This window comes from Diabrotica virgifera, chromosome 4 (genome assembly GCF_917563875.1).
Source record: "Diabrotica virgifera virgifera chromosome 4, PGI_DIABVI_V3a".
NCBI classification, from domain to species: Eukaryota; Metazoa; Arthropoda; class Insecta; order Coleoptera; family Chrysomelidae; genus Diabrotica; species Diabrotica virgifera.
Genome location: NC_065446.1, coordinates 106,066,322 through 106,082,816, shown reverse-complemented (window position 1 = coordinate 106,082,816; position 16,495 = coordinate 106,066,322). Strand labels below are relative to the sequence as shown.

Below are 16,495 nucleotides of genomic sequence, written 5' to 3'. Positions count from 1 at the left end.
TACCATTGAACCCCCCTTAAGATTAGAAAAATAAAATTTGGGACAGCTTCTAATGCAAGGTCAAATGGTATCCCGACTGGGCTATATACATTTGAATTAAGCGGGTTTAAGGCTTCATAAAAACATTTGAAGCGGCGCTCTGAGAAAACTCAGACCCGAGGCGCTAATTTAGACGGAAGTAATATAATTTAAAAATACCAAGTTTCTTGTAAAAGGTATATATTAAAATACCCTAAATAAGGGTCAAAATACAAAACGTTTTCGGATTAAGGAATCCATCATCAGTGTTTAAAAGCCCTAAAATTAAGTATAACCTAATTAAATGAGATAAGAGTTAAAATTGACAGAGGTTTTCAAGAACAAGAGGTCATACTTACAAAATTTGCATGCCTGAGCCACCAAAATGTATAGGGTAAAAACCCTTTAAATGTAAATAATAAAGATGTTTTACATATTTATATAAAATTCATCGGATGTAATAGATAAACCTGGATGTTACCCAGGGCAACACAGGACTCTCCCCCCGTGGTTGGAACTTTTTTTGGTGAAAACCTCACATATTGGATTTCAATGGCCAACTGACAAGTGAATTAAAGAGCAACCCGAAATGACATCAAGAACTGTCAAATGTAACCTAGTTGTAATATTACTTCAGCCACAACGTTAAAGATTAATTTAAATGTTTTAAGATAAAAAACAGTATCAAATTTACAAATAGTAAAAATAAAAGATGTTCACAAAATATGAAAGATTTTTTCCCTAGAAATAATGCATTAATTAAGTATTCAAAATAGGGAAATGAAATGTTTACGTTACAGGAAGTTATGCAGTCAACAATACCAATAGGTGTTGTATTAGTGGTATAAAATTGTCAATACGATTAGACAAATAATGGTAAAGGCCTTATACTAGGAACACAAAATAGTATGTAATGTGTACATATGTGTACGATTTTAAGAGTATTGATGAAATGATAATTGTTTAATGACTGATAACTTTCTTGGTAGTCGACCCAACATAAATTGTATAAAGATAGAAAAAGTGATATGATAATTGTAAAAATACTGTTTTGTTTTTATCTGATATTTATCTGAAAATGAGACTAAAGTAACTTGATGAAACTGAGTCCTCCAGAGACCTGACATCAAATTGGTTAAAAATGAAATGGTTGTAAAATATGGGGGGGAGTAGGACGGTATGAGAAGTCTGACATAGTATGTTGTGTTGTTATGAAATAAGAGTTATCTAATCTATAAGCTATGAGATGAGGCTAAGAAAAAAGGTGGCTGGAATGAGACTCAATTCTGATGGATGTGGTTGTATATGTGATGTAGGAGCTGAATTTTGGAAAATTAAAGCTAATGTAAAATAATGAGGATGTAAGAGGATGAGGTACAAATGAATATTAAAGAGTTAAAGTAAGATGTTGCTTATCGACAATTGGGAGTGAAATAGATGTATGTGGTAGTCATGAATGGTGTAGCAGAGAAGAGGAAATTGTATCTGATGTGGTTTATGAAAAAAGTTGACGGTGTAAGGGTTGAAAATCTCGGTTAAATGACACATGGCGATTGACACAATTAGGACTTCTCTGCTTCTCTTTAACTATTTCTAAGTCTTCATACAGGTCCAATTTTAGGAAGTTTTTTTGTGAAATATTATGTAATAACGAGACATCTTCTGGGATATTAAGGGTATGTTTGTTTTTTACAAGATGTTGAGAGAAGGTAGAAGTGTTTTCTCTTTTGGTGTGCTCTAAGGAGCGTGAAGATAAGGATCTACAGGTCCTACCTATATATGTAGCGTCACAATCAGAACATTGTAATCTATACACACCACTACGATCCATGTAGTTGATAGGGTCTTTGGAATTGGTAAGACACTGTCCCAGATTGTTGGGCACTTTGAAAGAAATATGAGTATTATCAACTGCTCTTTTAAGAATATATCTAATGTCTCCAGAAAGACGTTCATGAAGATATGGTAAGGAAGCATATGAGGGTTTTAAGGTCAAGTCTCTAGGGAAAGCAGTCTCTCTCAAGACTCTAAGGTGTCTCTTTTGAATAAGTTTGTAGACAATATTAGGATCGTAACCGTTGTTGAACGCTATTTGACGAAGAATATTGAGTTCTTTATCATAGTTTGATGGTGATAAAGGAATAGTTTCAAGTCTATGGATGTAACTATGGAAAGCTGCATATTTATGTGACATAGGGTGGTTAGAAGATAAAGGTATGACATGATCAGTCTGTGTTGGTTTCCTATAGATACTGAAATCGAAATGGTCATCTAATCTGGTAATAGTGAGATCAAGAAAGTTAATTGATTGGGAAGATTCTAGTTCCATAGTGAACTTGATGTTAGGATGGATTAGATTGACTTTAGAAAGCAATAGGTCAGCTGAATTAGAATTACCGGAAATGAAAAGCAAAATATCATCTACATATCTAAACCAATGGAGTATTTCCGGATTTTTCATGATAAGAGTGGATTCTAAATGATCCATGAAAATATCAGCTAGGAGAGGGGATAAACAACTACCCATGGCTAGGCCATCAGGTTGTCTATAAAATTTATTATTAAATACAAAGAAGTCTTGAGCTAGACAAAATTGTAGTAATTGGATGATGGAATTAGTAGTAGACGTAGTAATAGAGTTGGCTCTTAAAAGAGAATGTACCAGATTAATAGTTTCAAGTTTAGGGACAGAAGTAAAAAGGTTGCTAACATCAAGTGAAAGCATAGTAATGTTGGGACGAAGGTTTATTTGTTGGAGATTGTTGACTAGTTGAATGGTGTTTTTGACTGAGAAGCGAGGGGTGAAATTCGTCAAGTTGTTAATGAGATTTAATATGAATTTTGATAAGATGGATACTGGTGTGTTTATGAAGCTAACAACTGGACGGATGGGGATGCCCTCTTTATGTATCTTAGGTAAACCATACAGTCTGGGTGTCAAAGGATTGCTTGGTATTTTATAGTAGGGAGCAAACTGTTCTGAAAAACATTTTGCCCTGGGTAACATCCAGGTTTATCTATTACATCCGATGAATTTTATATAAATATGTAAAACATCTTTATTATTTACATTTAAAGGGTTTTTACCCTATACATTTTGGTGGCTCAGGCATGCAAATTTTGTAAGTATGACCTCTTGTTCTTGAAAACCTCTGTCAATTTTAACTTTTATCTCATTTAATTAGGTTATACTTAATTTTAGGGCTTTTAAACACTGATGATGGATTCCTTAATCCGAAAACGTTTTGTATTTTGACCCTTATTTAGGGTATTTTAATATATACCTTTTACAAGAAACTTGGTATTTTTGTGATTTATGGTATACAGCCAGCTACAGGAAGTTTATTTTCCTCGTGGATTTTTTAATATAATTTAAATTTCCATGTATGGTCATTCGAACCGTAACTAATTTTTTGTTTCTCTAATTCTACCAAAGTGTTTTCATTTTCGACCCCAAAAAAACACTTTGTTGCTTCAATATTCCAACTACAAACCCATAACAAAGTTTGTCAAATATATTCGTTAAATCAGTTTAAAAGGCAGCTTTCTGAGCGTTAAGAATCATTCTCACGTCTCAAGTTCGTCTTCTCACGCGTTCTCTTTGTATATTAGTAACATAAAACTACTTAACTCATTGTCTACTATTGCTTATTTCAACTACTTTACAAATTTTGCACTAAACTAAAACATTGAATTAATAATTGTTTCGGAATACGACTTTACTTTTGTCTACACGTTTTTTTATTTAGGCTTGTTTTGACTTTTACTTGTGGTGTACGTGAGCATAGCGGGATGTGAACGTTAATTTAAAAGTATTCTGTTGGCTACTCCAGGTTACGGCACCCCTGTGACATTTGCGTTGCTCCATACGGATTTCGGCACCATATGACTCTCGATCAAAATACGCAATTGTTTTCAGTAAGTTTCCTCTATCGTTTTGTACAGAAGTGTAACTCTGATCTGTAGGTCTTTGGAGAAAAATTGAGTTTCTGAAATTTTTATAACATAGATGTTTTGCAAACATCTACAAGAAGAGTGTTGCAGAACTTGAAATGGCCAATCGTATATTTTATGACTGGTAGTCGCTAGTTCACAAACATCTTTTTGAAGACCATCAAGTGACTTTAAACATATATGGTACCCTTCCACTAGACCTGCCCAAACTGGTTCCAAAATTCTGGAATCTTCTTTATATACTATGTCCTTTAGCATGCCACATTAAATAGCATGTTTATATCAATACCATACCAATCTCGTAAGTTGTTTAACCATAGAAAGCATTTCTGAAAATTCTTTCGGAGTAAACGTTGAAAAGTAGGGGTGACAAAAGGCATCCCTGCCGTACTCCTCTTTTAATATTAAGAGCCTGTGATTCCAAACCGTCTTATAAAACTGATGTTTGATTCCAATACAAGTTTACAATTATGCGAACGTCTCTGTTATACAAGCCAATGTCTCTTAGTAGTGTACATATAACAGTTTCTTATGTGAATTTATGAAAAGATAAAAAATTATTGATTTAGAAAAATATAAAAAATTATTTACTTAGTATATAATATTTGATAGATAGATTTACATATCAGAGTTACACTAGATTACCCGGTCCCAATCCTTTTCTATCATTTACAATATGTCGGTCTGTACTTTCACAAAACCTCTTTCAGCTAAGTCATTGTTTTGTGCCTGAATTATTTGTATCATACAATGTTTTTTAAATAATGTGATGCTTAGCGTTTAGATTTTTGGGAACAGTAGATTTTTGTGAAGATATAACTAAGTAACAAATAGAAAAAAATTGTAGTGTTTTTGTTTGAAAACATACGATATCTATGAAACTAGATAAAAAGAACTAGATTGTACAGCGAAATTCTTGTCACTACATCTTGCTCCAGAATGATTCTTAACATTCTCCATTTTCCCATGTTTTTTATAATTTTTGCTGTTCTATCCACTCCAGGTGCTTTTCCATTCTTAAACGATTTAATTACTTCTTCTAGTTCTTCATCGGTTATTAATTTTTGTGTTTTATCTTCCAATATATTATTTTGTTCTTCATTTATGCCTTCTTGGTTTATATCCGATAATAGTTCTTCATAGTATTGTTTCTCTCTTTTTTTCTGCTTGTTTTGTTTTTATTATTAATTCTCCATTTATATCTGTAATGCTATATATTTCATGTTTTGTTGTGTTCTTATCGTCTTCAGGGTACTTTAGATTACCTTTTGGTTACTTTTGCTAGCTTCTTACATTTTATCTCTGAATTCTTACCAATTAGCTGCCTTTGCTGCTGTTACTATTTTTACGGTAACTTTTTCTTTTGTGTTTATAGTTATTGTAATTCTCGTTTATTTTATCTTTCTGATATTGTTTTCATGCCTTTTTATTCACCTTTACTTGCTTTTTGATTTCTTCGGACCACCACGCTTTCTGTTCCTTTGATAAGTCTCCATAGGTTCTTATATCAATATTGCCTTCTATTTATTTTATTGTTCAACTTTTTGGTGTACTTTTTTCTCAAATATTTACATTTTTCAGTTATGCCTTTTCTCATTTCTCTTTATTTGGTTGTTATTATCATCATGTATGTATACCTTTTCTCCCTTCAATTTTTCAGCTTACTCTTTTTGCATAATTCTATTTTTTTTTAACTTATTCTATTTGTAGCAAACAAGGTCTGTCCTAGTTTTGTTGCTCTTTCTACATTTATATCCTCGTTTAGATGTATTCTTACAAAATTTATGACATCTTCTTTTATTTTCTCTTCATTTGTATGAATCTTTAATCCAGTTACTACAATATTGTTTCTTTTCGATTCATTTTCGAGCTTTTATAAACTTTTTTCCTTTATTATCAGTTCTGACTCTTAAATTGTATTATCTAGTTTTTATAATATACCGTGTATTTGTATACGTCTGGGAATTTGTACATTTCTTGGAGAACTTCTTAATTGATGTAAAATTAAATCGTAGTTTTGACTGATTAAAAATAATACAACTTACATAGTTCTTTAAATCATTATGAAATTGTTGAGACCTATTTGATACTTAGTTATTAGTGTTATTACATAAAAAGGGTATTAATTACATTATGCACTGAATGAAATTAATAGATTATCATTAAATATAAAAACTAGGGGTTGATTTAAAAAATATGGGAAGTTCAATTTTTATACATAACCTATAAACGTGAAGTATAAGATTGTCTAATGACTTAGTTGCCTGTTATTACTATTTATACTGTCATATGTCATATGTTGCTTGATCACTTGTGACTGTAACATAATTTATTACTATTTAGTTTGTTTTCTTAGGTACGTGGTATATATTTCAAAGTGTTTCTTTTCTTTCTACAATCAGTAACGCATTTAAGTGGTTGTTATTTGAAAGGTATGTTCAGATTTATGTTATTTTATTAATTAATTAGATCCTACTGTTTCTTCAGAGCTTCTCTATTTATAGGGAAGATAGAAGTGGAGTTATGTTGCTTGTGAAATTAGTTTTCTTCCTCTATGTAGAGGCAGCTGGGTCTTCTCAATTCTGCTTATGTGGTAAATGTCATTATCTTTTTCTGTTTGGCATGCGCTCGTTTATATCTGTATGCCACAAATCTCTTTCTGTCATCCAGCGTTATCATTCTCTTTGCCTTTATCTCCCAGTGTTTCTCTATCATAATTCTCCTCATCTCCGCCATCTCCAATAGTCTTTGCCATACTTGCCATCAAAATATTTGAGAAATCGTTAAATTCCGAAAGGTATCAAATACTCACTTTAGACTACCACCGAGAAGACTCTACACCTGGATGTCAAATGCAGAATCAGAGGACAAAATTATTAGGAACCAAATCGACTTCATTCTAATAAAAAATCGATTTAGAAACTGCATCAAATCAGTTAAAACTTATCCAGGTGCTGACATTGGGTCTGATCACAATCCCATAGTAGCTGTAACCCAATTCTAACACTTTTGAGGATTCTTGTTGTCCCGTACCTTACTAGCTATATTGTCTTTCGATGTCATCTATGATTGTTCTTTTTTTTCCAATTTGTTGTTTAATGTCGTCGCTTCTTATGTGTTCTAGTATAGATTTTCTTGCTGACCTCCTCCAAAAACCTATCTCAGTGGCTAGTAATTTAGCGTTGTACTTCTTGGTTAATTGACAGACTTCAGCTCCGTGGGTTAATACTGGCTTTAATATTGTGATGTGAATTCGTTTTTTATTTTGCCACAGTACCAAATTTAGGGCTCCTATCACCTCTCCACCCTTTACTATCCTTTATTTAATATTTTCTTTGTTTCGTCCTGTACTTGTTAGTTTTATTCCCAAATATACTTATTCATTGCAGCTTGCAATAATTGTCTCCTGTTCAAGGTTCAGGTTCTCTGTTTCTTCCCTTCCTACGCATAGACATTGTGTTTTTTGTAAATACGTTTTTTTATGAAATTTACCATTAGATCTTTACTTATTCTTTTTTCGAATTAATACTAAAGGACCATATAATCTGAACATATCTTTGTCGGCATGAGGCAATATGGGATGTTTGAAATTGTGTGAATAATTTTCAGTAATTTCGTAACGGCATGGTGAAATAAATTCTTATACATAGGCAGTAGAAGATCTATCAAAGATGACTGATATATGTCGTAGATTGTTGGTGTATTTGCATTAATTAATTAAGACTGTAATATCGTATTTGTTATGTTGATTTGGGAAACGTAAAGTCGCACCTATTACATCTAACATTCACAGTGTACACGGGATGGTATGAGTGCTTCTCAGAGGCTTTTTTCAGTGCGTCACAGATGCACGGAAGTGACAGAAAAAAAAATACATCTGTGATTATACACATTTATAACATCTATTCTAATTGTTTATAGATGGCGCTATAATCGAAAAAAAAAAAAAGATTATAATATGATTGCAATTTGGTATAAAATCAAATCAATCGTGTTTATTGCATTTATAAAAAGGTATGTTCTTTGGTTTGTATAGTCATATAAATTGTACAGATTATAGTCATATAGATAATACGTAAATCTTTTTTTATTATAGCGCCATCTATCATAAACTATATATAATATATGTATAATCACGGTCGTACCGTTTTTTCTGTCACTTCCAACTTAATGCGTTAGAAAGAAATCTAAAAACTGTGACGCACTTAAAAAAGCCTCTGAGAAGCACTATATATAAATGAATCTCATACTTGAGCTACATTTTGGTAAACCTTTATTGGTGTAGTATATATATTTTTGGTAAGGTTATCTCAATGTTTATCTTATTTTAAATACTTACTCTATTACCTTTAATATAATGGGTGATCCATTAATAAGGACGTAAATTAATCAGTTACCTATTCGTTACACGTCAATTTTGAAATGAGGGAAGAAACATTGCTTTAAATAAATTTACGTGAGATTTTTTTTTCATATATTTTTACTCTTTGGGAATTTGATTAAAAAAGTTTTCATATAAGAATTTTTGAAATATTTGTTTAAAAGTAGCCTTTATATTAAATTGTTCTTCTTTAAATGCGGTCTTCCTGAAAATTGTGTCATTGATAAATTTCTCGGGGTTTTAGTCAGTAATTTCTTCTCTTTCATATTGATCTTCTTTCATTTACCCTTCCTTGCGTTATACTAAGATGTCATTATGAGCTCGTTATGAGCCAAAACCTTTTTCAGAATAATCCTCCATTTTCCCTATCCTGCATCAAAAGTTTTTATTTAGTATTCTTAAATCGTCAATCCATCGTGTAGGTTGTCGACCAACGCTTCTCTTGTCTTCTCTTGGTCTCCATTCCAATAACCTCTTTGTCCATCGCCCATCAGTCATTCTAGCTATGAATCCTACCCATCTTAATTTTAGTCCAGCTATCCTTTCGATGACGTCAGTCACCTTGGATCGTCTCCTGGGGCCTGATTCTAATTCATTTCGATGTCTCAATTTAATTTCGGGTCCGTCATGACAGTCGCAATTTATAGCAATTCTTATTCATTTCGATATTAGTTCCAACTGGGGATATTAACGTTATCATTTTGACACTGCTCAGAATTTGGGTTGGTTTTTTGGATTTATTGGCTATGCAACCACCGCAACGTTTGTTGATAGTCGAATAAATTTAGATATCGAAAAAATGGCATTTTGGGAGAAGTTATTTACCAGCTATTTGATTGCTAAAATCGAATCTTAAGATTGCATCTATTAGTAATATGGGGTATGACCAATCCGCAGAAAGTGTGTTATTTTATTTATAAACAAGTTAGCACTCCTAAATCTTCTTTTTTTTTCAATTAGTGCTCTGTAACTCCTTTAAACGATTTTTTTCCTTTAAACCAAAAACACTTAAATAAAAATTCACCGCAATTTAGTTCTGCACGAAGTTATTTTTTTCCGACTTCCTTCAACAAAAATTTTACTCGGAAAATCCGAGTTTTCCCAAAAAATCTGCAATTTTCAATTAAAATTTTAGGAAAGTAATTATTTATCAATAATTAAATAAATTGGTGACATGAAATATTTTTCATAGTAGATTATAAGATATATCAGGAACATTCTCAATTATTATATTTCTAATTTAATACTATTGTATCTAATTCCTCCAAAACCAGCAAATTTACATAAAACCCAGCCATATTAATACCTTTTGCTTTAGTTTTCCTTTCAAGAAACAAACAAAACACATCTCCTAAACTAAACCTAACCTCGCTTTCGGCCATTCATGCATGTCCCTGTCACAATAATTTCGACTCGAAATTATAATATCAACCACTTTTTTTGGAGTCGCTATTAATTTCGATAAGTGGCTATTTTATGACATCATTTCGTTAGTTCAACTAAAATCCACAAGGCCCGCACAGTGGCATTTCAACATCGCCATATTGATTGCGACTTGTTTTCAGTCGAAATTTGAATTAGAATCAGGGCCCTGATCTCTTTATTTGTTATTTTGTCTCACAGACTTATTCCTAACATGGATCGTTCCATTAATCTCTGTGTGACTCCCGAGTTTAGTAGCGGAGGCTTTATCTCAAGTAGATTTTAAATATCGCTTAAGTTGCCTTGATACCTAAGTCTCTGTCTTCCTCTGGCTCCTCATCCCATCTCTCGAGCCAGAGAAAATGCAGGAATACAATGAATATTTGTCCAATTAATGGATCACTTTGTATATCGTGTCGTAACATGGGAAATCCTTTACTTAATGTATAAAGCTATTATGATTTTTTGTACATTTCATTCGGTTATAGGAAAACTCACCAAGAAGCGTCACCGTGAAAATAGTGTTTTTATTTACATTCCTAATTTTAGAAAAAAAAATTTTATCCGTAATATTTTACGTATGTATAATATGGAGTATGAGTTTATAGTAAAGTTATGGGTTTACTGCAAATAATCAAGCCTCAACAAATCGATTGCGATCTGCTGAGGACCTCTAGAGTCACTGTTTGGACAAGTGCAGTTGTTTAAATAATTGAAGCCCTCAGTGAAAGAAGGAGGTGTGTGACATTTTTTAAAATTAAGAGTTCCCTAGTGAATGAAGGTGATATGTGACTTGTCTATCATATGAATTATAAATTTGTACATCTAAAAAAGTTCTTAATAAGAATTTTCTTAAGCTTTTTAGAGGTATAGTGTAAGTTTCATATGATAGAAGTATAGAAATCACATATCATTTTAAAAAATGGCACACACCTCCTTCTTTCACTGAGGTCTTCAATTGCTCTCCGGGATAAACAAATTGAATAACCGACAAACTATTTGGTCGATCTAGCTGAGATTAAGCACACTTCAATAACTTAAAAAACACTTTAATTTTTATAATTATATTACATGCCATTATTTAAAACGAAAACAATATTATTAACATTTACAAATCAGTGCAAAATAATATTTTTTGCAATAATTATCTCGGTCGACTGTTTATGTATTATGTCATTTGGAAACTCAAGAGTAAAGAACTTTTTAAGATCTACAACTTTTATTTGAACCATTTCTCCTTTAAATGTACAGGGTTATTCACTATATTTTGACTCCCCTGTAAACTGCTGTATTTACAGAATTAGAAAAAAATGTAAAATACAAAAGTTATTCGATTTTTAAGTTATGATTTTTTGACATAATATTTATATCGTACTAGTGACGTCATCCATTTGGACGTGATGACGCAATCGACTATTTTTTTAAATGGGAATAGGGGTCGAGTTCTAGCTCATTTGAAAGGTTATTCAATTCCCTATTCAGTAATATAAACATTAACATGATTAATTATACAGGGTGTCCAAAAAATTGTTTTTTAATTAAATTAATTGACACAAAAAGAAGAATGTATGCAATGTATTTAATTTAAAATACATTTTATTTACAAACTAACATTACATTAACGTTTATTTACAAATAAACATTGCTTTTTGCTTAAATTCAATGTTCAAACTGCCAAGAGGCAGATGGGTGGCAGCTTGAACATTGAATTTAAGTGAAAATTGATGTTTATTTGTTCAATAAACATTTATTCCTGTTTTCTGACAGCAGTAGAATGTTTTTTGAATTAAATAAATTACATACATTCTTCTTTTTGTGTCAATTAATTTAATTAAAAAAATTGGACGCCCTCTATAATTAATTATGTTAATGTTTATATTACTGAATATGGAATTGAATAACCTTTCAAATGAGCTAACACTCGACCCCTATTCCCATTTAAAAAAAATAGTCGATTACGTCATCACGCCCAAATGGATGACGTCACTAGTACTATATACCGGGTGGTGAATTGGAACACGGGCCATAGCCAACTCAATGTAAAACTCTAAACTGTTGAATTCCTGCTTCCCTAATTATTTTACATCAAAAGTCATAAGGAACTATTTGTAGAGAATTGAAATCTGTATTGAAAACAACTGTTAATATTGTTCTACGAACAATTATTATTCAAAATTTTGTAAAAATATAATACAATTTTCAGAGAAATACGCCAAAGTTACGCCACACACAGTGCAATAATGTGTATAAGATTGCATTCGGTGACAATGAATTTATTATATTAACAATTTGAACAGTCAATGTCTTTATTTATTTTATCATTTATTGTTTAAAACACAATAAAGTTGATCAGATACCCTCAGTTAAGCAGAAAGTATTAATAATAAAGATATTTTCTTCAGTCAATAGTGTGCTCACTGTCAGTTAAATAGTAACGTGTGGCCTAACATGCCCACACATACCTACTGCAGTAAATACGTTATATTTTTCAAAATTTTGGAATGTGTTTAAATCGTAGAACAATTATAACTTCTGTTTTTAATACAGATCGCAATTCTCTACAAATAACTTCTCATGACTTTTGATGTAACATAATTAGGGAAGCAGGAATTCAACAGTTTAAAATTTTACATTGAGTTTCCTATGGCCCGTTTTCCGATTCACCACCCGGTATATGTCAAAAAATCATAATTTAAAAATCGAATAACCTTTGTATTTTACATGTTTTTTCTAATTCTGTAAATAAAGCAGTTTACAGGAGGGTCAAAATATAGTGAATAAGCCTGTACATATAAGAAACGATTTATAGGCAAAAAATTTTTTTCAATTTTTAGTCATCAACTATCCGTCATATGCAATTAAGGACCAAAAACCTCTGTAAGATTTTCACAGTAAATTCAGCTAGTTTTTTATCACTGGCCAAAAGTGCGAATGAGAAGCACAATGAATTGTTGATAAACTACAAATGAAGTGTTGGTCTTACAGAAATATGACTCTTAATTTTTATTGATAACGGCGTAAATTGTAATTAAAGTTTATGAAAATCACATTTTTATGGAAGTCCATAAAATTGTCATTCATAAATACTATTAGTCTAGTTGCCATTGAAAACAGCTTAACCCAGCGTAATCTAAGCCGATTAGAGGAACTATATACTTTGTCCAACTGACAAAATTATACCTACTTTATTATCCATAAGATAAGAGTAAGTCTCTGCCTGAATACATGCAGAAAGATTTATGAACTGCTAATTCACAAAATCTCTTTTCTCTCTGTACCCTACATACCCATTTGATTGTAGATTTATTTGTATCAATTTACGCCGTTAATATTCATTCAGAGTTGGCGCAATGATATGAAATGATTGCAATTTCGAGACAAATCTATTCATGTAAGTTTCACTTGGGTGGCATTATATTTGCCATAATATGTGTGTGATATCCTTTTGGCATGAGTAATATCATTTATTTACAACAGGACGACAATTACAGTACGTTCGATAACGGTAAAATATTGCAAAACCTCTAAATTTTAAAAAACCGCATGGATTGACATGAAATTTGGCAAACACATGTGGAAAAAAAGTGATATGGTGCCGATGTGTGCTTTTGCCCTGGGGGTGAGTTTCACCCCTTCTCGAAGGTGAAAAAATATACGTCCAAAATAAGTCCGGAAATGGACAAACTAACTAATGTTAAGCAACATTTGTTCTATAGGTCTTTTTAACCAAGTCAATACTTTTCGAGTTGTTATGTTGAATATACTGAACAAAATAACCACGTTTTTAGACGGTTTTTCGCAAATAACTCAAAAAGTAAATATTTTATAAAAAAAGGCATAAATAAGTGTTTTTAAAAAAAAATTTATAGCATCAAAAGTAAACAAGTTACGCTCAAAATAAAGTTGGTCCCTTTTTTTGCTAAAAAGATCGGAAAAATCACCCCTAATTAGCATCTCAAATGGACTTAATCATTACCGCTTCACAAGTTACTTTACTTAAGTTGTGGTTATTCATGATCTGTAAGTTTCATCGATTCAAATTCCTTATTTTTGAAAGGGCTCTAGTTGAAAGTGTTTGAATGAGTCACTAATCACGAGTGTATGAAAATTTAGGAAGGCCAAATCTTAACCAATTTTTTTAATAAGCAAAGCTGACTTTTTTTACTGTTTGAAATTTTTTTAAGTTATTTTGAAAGAAAGCATTTTTTTCAAAATTAAAAATTTTACTTCAAAATCAAAGAAACTTACCTATGGTATAAACACAAAATAAGTAGCGCAGCCTATGGAGCGGTAACGATTAATTTCATTTAAGTTGCTATATGGGGGGTTAGTTTCCTGACTTTTTTTGCCAAAACGAAAGGGACCAATAAACTCTAACATAATTGAAATGAGTTTTCCGAAAAAAGTGGTTCATTTTTTGGTTATTTCACGTTTAAATATTCTATTTGGAATTTATCGAATATGAACCTATTTTTCATTAGCTATAACACTGCTTCTACTAAAATATATAATATATTAAATTATATTATGTCCAAGTTATATTAAATATATGTATATTATAGGTCTAGAGATCTTATGCATAAACCATTTTTTCACTTTTTACAGGCTATATTGTTGCTAAGAATGTTTTTTTCGATAAAATACTTTTGGAATTATGTATTTGCGAAAAATCGTCTAAAAACGTGTTTTCTTTGTTGAAAAATGAACATATTCACTCGCAAATAGCTCGAATAGTATTGACTTAGTGAAAAACTCTATAGAATAAAAGTGACTTAGAATTAGTCAGTTTATCGAATTCCGGGCTAATTGTGGACGTACGTTTTTTGCCCCCATCGGCACAATACATATCACTTTTTGGACATGTTAGCTCTGCGTATGCCAAATTTCATGTAAATCCAAGCTGTTCTTTAAACTTTACTACAAAAACAGTGAGAAACATAACTGTACTAACTGTTAAAAAAAATACCATATCGTATTTATATAAACAGAGATTTTCAGTATTAATTGCACAAGAGCTCTGAAATTATTGAATTTTTCCCGAGTGACACTTTGACAGTTTTAATTTCACGAGCCGAAGGCGAGTGAAATTATGTCAAAATGTCATAGTCCATTCTTTCACGGTTTTTGCTCTAAATTTTAAAGAACCGCTTGGATTGACATGAAATTTGGCATACGTATAGCTTACATGTCAAAGAAAAAAAGTGATATTGTGCCGATGTGTGCTTTTGCCCTGGGGGTGACTTTCACCCCCTGTGGGGGGTGAAAAAATATATGTCCAAAATAAGTCCGAAAATGGGTAAACTGACTAATTTTAAGTAACTTTTGTTCTATAGAGCTTTTTCGCCAAGTCAACACTTTTCGAGTTATTTGCGGGTGAATATGTTAATTTTTCAACAAAATAACCACATTTTTAGACGGTTTTTTGCAAATAACTCAAAAAGTAAGTATTTTGTCGAAAAAAACGTTCTTATCAAAAATATAGCCTATAAAAAAGTAAAAAAAATGGTGTACGCGTTGGGTCTCTGGATCTCGTAGAACCAGAGTTATAGCCAATGAAAAATAGATTCATATTCACCAAATTTCAAATAGAATATTTCGACGTAAAATATCCAAAAAATTAAGCACTTTTTGGGAAAACCCCATTATAACTTTTTTAAAGTGTTTAAAAAAATATTTATTTCTGTTTTTACAAAAAGTCTCTAGCTTTAAATTTAAGCAGGTTACGCTCAAAATAAAGTTGGTCCCTTTTGTTTTTGCAAAAAAAAATCGGGAAGACCACCCCCTAATTAGCAACTTAAATGAAATTAATCGTTACCGCTCCACAAATTATTTTACTTATGTTGTGTTTATATGATCTGTAAGTTTCATCGATTTAAAGTGCTTATTTTTGAAAAAATAACTTAAAAATTGTTAGAGATACCAAAAATCTCGAAAAACAAAAAAAGTCAGATTTGCTGTTCTGAATAAGTATCATGTATTTTTTTGTTTTTCTGGTAGGTAGACAAAAATTGATTGAGATTTGGTGTTTCCAAATTTACATACATTCGTATGAGGACTTTGAACCGATGGAACTTACAGATCATATAAACAATATATACACGAGTCAAGAAATTTGTGAAGTCGTAACGATTAAGTTTATTTAAGATACTAATTAGGGGGTGATTTTCTCGATTTTTTAACCAAAACCAAAAGGGACTAACTTTATTTTGAGCGTAACTTGTTTAATTTTGAAGCTAGAATTTTTTTTTATAAAACAAAAATGAAGCTTTTTTTAAACACTTTAAATAAGTTGTAATGAGTTTTCCCCGTAATGTTTCATTTTTGGTTATTTCACGTTAAAGTATTCCATTTGGAATTTGACGAATATGAACCTATATTTCATTAGCTATAACTCTGCTTGTGCTAGGTGTAGAGACGTAATATATATATACCATTTTTTTAAATGTTTTACAGGCTATATTTTTGCTAAGAATGTTTTTTCGACAAAATACTTACTATTTGAGTTATTTGCGAAAATTATTTTGTTGAAAAAATGAACATATTCACTGCCAAATAACTCGAAAAGTATTAACTTAGTGAAAAAACTCTATAGAACAAAAGTTACTTAAAATTAGCCAGTTTATCGATTTCCTGACTTTCTTTGGACGAATATTTTTTCACCCCCAAGAGGGGTGAAAACCACCCCCAGGGCAAAAGCACATATCGGCACAATATCACTTT

The 16,495-nt window shown here is 31.4% G+C and overlaps 1 protein-coding gene across 4 annotated transcripts in view; it reads left to right on the top strand.

Annotated features, from left to right (window-relative positions):
- The window catches only part of LOC114333326 (integrin beta-PS), a 167,892-nt gene that overhangs the window by 103,176 nt on the left and 48,221 nt on the right, over positions 1–16,495 (top strand). The window contains exon 5 of one of the 4 annotated variants that reach the window (XM_028283184.2): positions 3,852–3,936. The exons of the other annotated variants lie outside the window; for them this stretch is intronic. Within the exon in view, the coding sequence (XP_028138985.1) occupies positions 3,852–3,936 (85 nt within the window). The remainder of the gene's footprint in view (positions 1–3,851; positions 3,937–16,495) is intronic. 4 annotated transcript variants of the gene reach the window in all.